The following is an 8,572-nucleotide window of genomic DNA, read 5'->3' as shown; positions in this document are numbered from 1 at the left end:
CCACAAAATTACAGTAAACCAGTTGTAATCCCCGGGGAAGCCCCAGAAAGGATGGTAGATTAAAAGTTATGAAAGAATGTGTCAATCCTGTTGTTGTACATGAGACTTTATCCATTCAATAGCTGCACATGCAGGCGTAAATAAGGATGTGAAGTGTCATGGAGCAACCTCGAGTTACATCAGTTAGGAAATTTGGCCCCCTCTTCCTCTGTGTGTGTGGAATATGAGTTTCTGATAAAATGTGATAAGCCTATTGACCTGTTTGCTCAAGAGTTATCTCATCCAAACGTGTTCTTTCTTGGAACACAGGCGATTGGCTGATTCCAAGCTGAGGAGGGACTCTCAGGCATTATAAAAGTAGCCCTCTTCTTTGCTTGGGAATAACACATTCTAGGCTTATCAGAGAGAGATCGTGACAGCCTGAGAACGGGGAAAAGAGAGAGAAAAGTGATTGAAAAGAAAGGGACAGGACCCATCGCAAGAAAGGAAGATGAAACTGCAACTAGTCTGCGTGGTCTTCATTCTTCTCAGCGCTGCCACCAGAAACACTTGTGCCTTCAAACTTCAGGTGAGAATCACATTATAAATTATGAGGCGGAATTTATGAGACAATCTTCCTAGTCAAGTTTATCCAATGGAACGTAGGAGGCTATAGGAAGTCATAGGACTTCATAGGAAGTCAGACTATTGAAACATCTGGCTAGGGAACATCTGCCCTTGCTGGAAGTGTCTCTTCAAGGTTTTAGGCAGCAGACATTCCCAGTCCAACTTGGACATGCCAAGGTTCAGACCTGAGACCATCTGCTTGCAAAGCAGATCCTCTGCCAATGATCTTTTTGCGTCGGGCAGTTTTGTGTCATATAACTGAGCAAAGGCCCCCTTAACTAGGATGGATCAGTCTATTTGTGAACCTCATCACTTTTACATGTGTTTACTCATAAATCCGTTCCAGCCTGTTTCCATATATCACCAGCATCTTATATTGTTAGGTTTTTTAAAAAAAATCTTTCAAAATCTCTTTGTGTGTGTGTGTGTGTGGGATTGTTTTAAAAAGATATAGGCTGTGGTTTTATTCTTATTATTTTTATTAAAAAAAACCTTAGGAAATTTCACATCTCAGTATCATGTTTTGGATGCATTTTCTCTTAAAATGTGCATTTCCAAGGCTGGAATTCTTTGCACACTTACCCCACTGAACTCAGTGGAACTTACCTGAGTAGATATGGATAGAATTGTGCTGTAAAAGTATTTTACTTGACAGTGAACATTTATTCCTGCACACAAAAATACACTTTGGTGTTCTTTTTTCGAGCCAAGAACTATAAAATCTCACAGAAAGCTTCATTCCTATCCACATATTAGTCTAGTGGTATGACTCAGTGGCTTAGCTTCACAATTAATTGTTTTGAGTTGCATCGAACTCCATGAACTTGCAAGCTGATGGAACTATCCTTAGGCCAAGCAGGGCTGCTAACTTGATTAAAAAAATTGTGTGGGGGGGGAGGTAATCCCCACCCCACATAATTGACCACAAGACATGGTACATACACACCATTTGAATGACAATGCCCATCAGCATTGTGGGGGGGGGGGGCGGTCCTCAAAAATATTTTTTGGGGGGCTGAAGGGACCTTGGCCCTTAGGAGTTGGCTCCTATGAGGCCAAGCATGGTGGCCACTTGTGACAGATCTGGGGTGCCATGAAAGATAGCAAATTGTTACTTTGTTAGCATTACCCAGTGCTATTTTGTTCTAGAAAAAAAGAGGTGCCTGAACTCACCATGAGCACCTCCCTTGTTATCTTAGAATGGCAATGGTGCCCACCTGAGAGGTGCCGGAACTGAGTTCTGGAGAGTTCCTGCCCCGCAAAGCTACAATTCACAATTTTCTGGGAAGAGAGAGATTGATTTCTAACCCTCTCTGGGCACTGTAGCTCTGGGACAGGGACTGGGATGGGGTCTCCTAACAACTCTCAGCTACTGTTATAGACCTCAGATCCCAGGTTTCTTAGAAGGGAGCCAGCACTGTTGAAGTGGTGTAGTAGTGCTTTAAAGCAGTGTTTCCCAACCTTTGGTCTCCAGCTGTTTTCAGACTACAATTCCCATCATCCCTGACCATTGATCTTGCTAGCTAGGGATCATGGGAGTTGTAGTCCAAAAACAGCTGGCGATCCAAGGTTGGGATACACTGCTTTAAAGGCATGGTATGAATCTGGCCATGGCTGAACCAGGGTATTCACTACATTGATATCTATGGGAAGGCGCTGGCCGCTCCGTCTCAGAGTACGAAATGTCTTGGACTAGCTTTGCTTGAAGATAGCCGCACTTTCCTCAGCTTTAGCAACTTATCTACAATAAATGGGGACCATAACTGGCTTTTGCAGGGTTTTGGCAAGGACTTCAGTTGTCCCTAGTCCTTGTTTTCAAAGAGCAGTCCCTGAACAATCACAATTCTCTCCTCCCCCTCTTTTCCCACCTTGCCTTTGAGGAAAACTTCATTTAGTTTTGTATTTCAGAGGCTGTTCCACATTCTCTAACCAGCCTTTCTCAACCTGTGGGTCCCCAGATGTTGTTGAACTACAACTCCCATCACCCCTAGCTAGCAAGGCCAGAGCTCAGGGATGATGGGAGTTGTAGCCCAACATCTGGGGACCCACAGGTTGAGAACCGCTGCAAGCAGTCGTGCAGGAAGGTCCTTTCAGACTGTGGACTTAATGGCCCCTCTCTTTAGATGGAAATGGAGATTTGGGAACATAGGAAGCTGCCTTTCACTGAGTCAGACCATTGGGTCCATCTATCTCAGTATTGTCCACATTGACCAGCAGTGACTTTCCAGGGATTCAGATAAGGGTCTCTCTCAGCCCTGGCAACAAGAGGGGGAGAAAGATCAAAGGGATAGGAGAGCTCCAGTGCTCATAATCAACTGTTGATCCAGCTTAGCTCTTCGGTTTCTTAGCTTTGACAAATCAGGGTCCTAAGAAATTGAATAGAGGGACGCGGGTGGCGCTGTGGGTTAAACCACAGAGTCTAGGACTTGCCGATCAGACGGTCAGCGGTTTGAATCCCTGCGACGGGGTGATCTCCCGTTGCTTGGTCCCTGCTCCTGCCAACCTAGCAGTTTGAAAGCATGTCAAAGTTCAAGTAGATAAATAGGTACCACTCCAGCGGGAAGGTTAACGGCGTTTCCGTGTGCTGCTCTGGTTCACTAGAAGCGGTTTAGTCATGCTGGCCACATGTACGCCGGCTCCCTCGGCCAGTAAAGCGAGATGAGTGCCGCAACCCCAGAATCAGTCATGACTGGACCTAATGGTCAGGGGTTCCTTTACCTTTACCTTTAAGAAATTGAATGCTTTTGCAACTCCCGGTGAAGGAAATTTCACTGAAACACATTGAGTTGAATAAACAGTTGATTATCAGAAACATTATTTATCTTGGCTGCTTTTGGCTTCTCTCTCTCAGCCCTACCTGGAGACGCCTGGGATTGAATCTGAGACGTTCTGCCTGCAAAGCAGGTGTTCTACCACTAACCCACTGCAAAGAGAGAAGGGTGTTTATGAAACCTGATTCTAAACCAGGGTTTCCCAAACTTGGGTTTCCAGCTGTTTTCGGACTACAGCTAGGATGATGGGAGGTGTAGTCCAAAAAAACAGCAGGAGGCCCAAGTTTGGGAAACCCTGGTCTAAACTTTCCTAACTGCACCACTGTGCTGAGGGAGGGTGGGGAGCACAAGGAGGGAACCAGAGTTGAAAACGTGCCATGTCTCGCTTTTCCCCCACCTGTGAAGTTTGGAAAGATTTCTCCCCTTCAGTAACAGATGAGCCAAAGCAAATCTCCTCCTTTCTTTCTCTTCACAGACAGATGTTGAGAAAGACCTCACAAGCTTGGATACATACAAGACAGAGCCCAGGGCGAATACCGTTCAGGTGAGACCTATATCCCAGTGGTGCTTGTACTACTCCAGTGTGAAGGCAAGGGGGCAGCATGGTGCAATAGATGTGTCTCTGAGCACCACACTAAGATCCTTTGGCGTGCCAGGCTATATTCCTGAATCTTGCAGCCTTGAAGGAGAATGCAATTCTGGCTTCTCCTGCCCTTCCTTTTGTCCCCGCTCCCCACTTAAATCCCTAAAAAACAAACCAAAAAACCAAAAAAAACCCAATTGCCCATTCAGAAAAGAGGTTCTCTGTATAGGCTCAGAACCATTCAGCTTGAGATACCTAGATTTAAAAAATAAAATAAAATAAATTGTGGAAGTCCTACCTAATGATAGCCGATTAGGACCCTGACAAGTCTAATTTGTCCTGGAACATAGAAAGCTCTCTTCTACTAGACCAGATCTGCCTGGCAGTGATCTTTTTTTAATGAAAGATGTCAGTGGTTTGAACCAGGGACCTTCTGAGCTATGGCTCTGCTCTCAGGGCATGTCCATACTTCCTCAATCCCACACCTAGAAAGCCTATCAGGTTTTCAGTTCCCCCCTCCGCTTTCCCTTTCCTGAGAGAAAACAGTAGCAACTCTGAATTCCACTTGTTTCAATTACACTATTGGTATTACTGATTTATTTTTATTTATTTATGCTCCCATGTTTTATATTATCTGTTGTTTCGTATCTGAGCCTAGTTGTAAGCCCCCTTTTACCCACATTTGGGAAAAAGGAGTATACAATCTGTACCTCTTTCCTTCATAAACTAAACCAGGCCAAGCCCGGCTCGCAAACTTTGGCCCCAAAAATGCCCATAGTCCCTCTTCTGAGGTGAACATGAGTGACTATTAATTTCGTTGGTTTTAAATTGCACTAGTGACTAGACCATACCCTCTGACCTTTCTCCAATGAAAACAGGGATGTCCCATTCCATAATGATCATTTTACTATTTATAACCCCACACATCTGACTGGGTTGCCCCCAGCCACTCTGGGCAGCTTCCAACATATACAAAAACATTTTTTTAAAAGGGTTGCCTTCAGACAACTCCGGAGTTGAATAATAGCATACCCTCTGATATTTTTCCAATGAAAATAGGGACATCCTAAAGAAAAGCGGGACATCCTGGGATCAAATCAGAAACCAGGACAGCTTCTCTAAATCAGGGATGTCCCTGGAAAATAAGGACATTTGGAGGGGCTGCTATAGGTCTTACTGGTTTATTTATTTATTATTGTTTTACTTTATTTGCGCTTTGTATTCAAGCCTCATTGTGAGCCTCATTTTAAGCATATATGGGGAGGGCAGACTGCAAAACGAATAAATGAATCCGTTAATAATGGGCTCTTTCTTCTTGCCACTGCAGGCATTGCTACGGAGAGCCAAGCGCTTCAACAGCCACTTCCCCACCTGCCGCTACTGCTGCAACTGCTGCAGAAACGAAGGATGTGGCTTGTGCTGTTGGGCCTGAGGGCCAAGGATGACTTCGGCACCGCCGGGCCGCTCCGCGTCTCAGCACCACACACACACCAGGCTCCCCAAACTTGCCCCACACCCCGTGCTGCTCCCTACCACCGTCAACAAATTTTTCCTTATTTATTAGTTTGGCACTGTTTTTATCGTTTGCTCGCTTTGTGCGCTCTCGTTTGTTACTGTTGGGAATTAAAGCGTTTTTACCACACGACTGTCTGCAAGGTTTTTTTTTACCTCACGGAATGTTTGCAATTACTTTTTACCTCACAACTGCCATAGCGCTCTGCTGGCAGGGGAAGGTGGGAGTTTTAGTCTCAAGCGCATATGGGGAACGTAATGTTGTCAAAGGCTTGTGTCCTCTGCCGTCCTCTGGTGGCAACTCTCCAGGGCTTCAGGTGCAGATAGACTCATCAAAATTGGTCTTATTTCTTCTTCTTTTTCTTCCTTACTGGCTGATGCAAGTAATCTATGACCATAGCCTCCCTGATAGGTAGCCATCTGGTTTTTGCTTTAAAAACCCCTCTAACCACTAATAACTCCCCATCTCCCAAGGATGGCTGTTTCACTGTCGAACGGCTAAAACAGTCAGCAGGTCATTCCTAATGTTTAACCAAAATCCTCTTGTAAATTGAACCCATTGGCTGGGGTTTGGCCCTTCAGAGCATCAGAACAGACACTTGCTCCATCACCTATGTAAAAGCGATTCACATATTTGTAGATGAGTATCACATCACCTCTTAATAATCCCTTCTCCAGGTGAAATGTTCTTGAGTCTTTCAAGCTAAGGTTTGGTCTCCTCATGAGGCTTTGGTCTCCGGTGTTTCAGCTCAGGATGCACATGTGATGAAGGCTGGTGTTAAACTAATGTGAGATTTCTGTGTGTTTGGATGAAGATATTTATACAGCTGGATTCTGCACATTACCCCAATTGCAGTGGACTAGAAGTTTGAACTTGTGAGGGGGTTGCATACCCTCCAACATTTCTCTGATGAAAATAGGGACGTCCCATTCCATAATGAAAATTTTACTATTTATGGGCCCCCCCCCCACATCTTACTGGGTTGTCTCAGCCACTCTGGGCAGCTTCCAACATATTTAAAAACAATAAAACGTTAAGCATTTTAAAAAAACCTCTATACAGGATTGCCTTCAGACAGCTGGGGGGGGGGGGGGAGAAACCTCCATACCCGCCAACATTTCTCCTATTGAAAATAGGGGCATCCTGAGGAAAAGCTGGACATTCCAGGATCAAATCAGAAATTGGGACGGTTTTTCTAAATCAGGCACGTCCTTGGAAAATAGGGACACTTGGAGGGTCTGGGGTTGTACGTGTAGTGCTGCCTCTCTGTATATCGTGGTATTGCGTGTGAAAATGTTTCAACACCCTAAAATGCTTCATAAATTTATGAAAACTAGGGAGATGTAAGCATGAAAAACCAAAGTGGGGAAAAGGGGGATTTCATGCATAGAGGCCCAGAATAAGGTGTACTCAGACCAGTGGGGGTTCCAGGCTTCCAAAACTAAGGTCACCCTGGAGAAGGTGCACAGAAAGAAGACTGAAGTGGGGGGTTTCTGTCTGCTCCAAAGGTAACCATTTAGGAAAACTTTAAACAAAAGCTGCTTCGGTCTCAAGAGAACGGTGTGCAACTTTTGTCATGTACATTGCCACTTCATGGAAAAAAGGTAAAGGTAAAGGTAAAGGTACCCCTGCCCGTACGGGCCAGTCTTGACAGACTCTGGGGTTGTGCGCCCATCTCACTTAAGAGGCCAGGGGCCAGCGCTGTCCGGAGACACTTCCGGGTCACGTGGCCAGCGTGACAAAGCTGCATCTGGCGAGCCAGAGCCGCACACGGAAACGCCGTTTACCTTCCCGCTGGTAAGCGGTCCCTATTTATCTACTTGCACCCGGAGGTGCTTTCGAACTGCTAGGTTGGCAGGCGCTGGGACCGAGCAGCGGGAGCGCACCCCGCCGCAGGGATTCGAACCGCCGACCTTTCGATCGGCAAGCCCTAGGCGCTGAGGCTTTAACCCACAGCGCCACCACTTACCAAAACATTTGCCCATGTATACTTGCACAGAAAATAGTGGATCTTGCTGAAAGGCAAGATACAGAGATCTGCACTGATTGTTGCAATGCATTCCTTATTATTGCTGTTGATATGGTATAATTATACAGTGGTACCTTGGGTTAAGAACTTAATTCGTTCTGGAGGTCTGTTCTTAACCTGAAACTGTTCTTAACCTGAAGCACCACTTTAGCTAATGGGGCCTCCTGCTGCCGCTGTGCCGCCGCTGCATGATTTCTGTTCTTATCCTGAAGCAAAGTTCTTAACCCGAGGTAATATTTCTGGGTCTGTAACCTGAAGCGTATGTAATCTGAAGCATATGTAACCCGAGGTACCACTGTAATATGATTGTATAATCTTATAAGGAGTGTGGGGGTGATTATCAGAAACAGACCCTGAACTTCTGAATTTTCCACTATGCTACTACTGATGAGCAGTAGCGTCAAAGGGACGCGGGTGGCGCTGTGGGTTAAATCACAGAGCCTAGGACTTGCTGGTCAGAAGGTTGGCGGTTCAAATCCCCGCAATGGGGTGAGCTCCTGTTGCTCGGTCCCTGCTCCTGCCAACCTAGCAGTTTGAAAGCACATCAAAATGCAAGTAGATAAATAGGTACCACTCCGGCGGGAAGATAAATGACGTTTCCATTCGCTGCTCTGGTTCGCCAGAAGTGGCTTAGTCATGCTGGCCACATGACCCGGAAGCTGTACGCCGGCTCCTTCGGCCAATAAAGCGAGATGAGCGCCGCAACCTCAGAGTCGGCCACAACTGGACCTAATGGTCAGGGGTCCCTTTACCTTTACTGCTGCTGATGAGAGCAGTAGTTTTGGGAAAGTCCTGATGGCTGGGTCAAGAGGGGCCTGGAGGGTGACATTTGACCTGTGCTATGCAGTGGCATAAAGGGAACTGCTTTATTTCTGACTGTCCTGTAGCTGTTCAGACAGGAGCCTGGTTGGGAAAGGAAACACAGCAATCCCTAACCTTCTGTGTGCTTGAAGAAGTCTTCTGTTTAAGGAAGCCTCCTGCTGCCACCCCCGCTGAGAGATCTTCATGGCACCCTCCCTGCCACCCCATTCCCCAAATTAATCACAGTAATAAAAGCCACGGATTCATGC

The 8,572-nt window shown here is 46.0% G+C and overlaps 1 protein-coding gene across 1 annotated transcript; it reads left to right on the top strand.

Moving 5' to 3' along the window:
* Positions 1 to 379: 379 nt before the first annotated feature.
* HAMP (hepcidin antimicrobial peptide) lies at positions 380 to 5,602 on the top strand. Its single transcript, XM_079988188.1, has 3 exons — positions 380 to 568; positions 3,853 to 3,921; positions 5,288 to 5,602. Exons 1-3 carry the CDS (start codon positions 491 to 493, stop codon positions 5,390 to 5,392), a joined length of 252 nt encoding a protein of 83 aa, XP_079844314.1. The 5' UTR covers positions 380 to 490; the 3' UTR covers positions 5,393 to 5,602.
* Positions 5,603 to 8,572: the final 2,970 nt, after the last annotated feature.

Source organism: Podarcis cretensis, assembly GCF_951804945.1.
Source record: "Podarcis cretensis genome assembly, chromosome: 8".
Lineage (NCBI taxonomy): Eukaryota > Metazoa > Chordata > Lepidosauria > Squamata > Lacertidae > Podarcis > Podarcis cretensis.
This window is presented reverse-complemented; position numbering and strand designations above follow the sequence as displayed.

What these genes read in the sequence shown, in the direction of transcription:
- HAMP (XM_079988188.1), top strand. Translation starts at nt 491, where the DNA reads ATGAAACTGCAACTAGTCTGCGTGGTCTTCATTCTTCTCAGCGCTGCC. An exon ending in CTTGTGCCTTCAAACTTCAG is followed by an intron (nt 569 to 3,852) that starts GTGAGAATCACA and finishes TTCTCTTCACAG; the next exon opens with ACAGATGTTGAGAAAGACCT. An exon ending in CCAGGGCGAATACCGTTCAG is followed by an intron (nt 3,922 to 5,287) that starts GTGAGACCTATA and finishes TTGCCACTGCAG; the next exon opens with GCATTGCTACGGAGAGCCAA.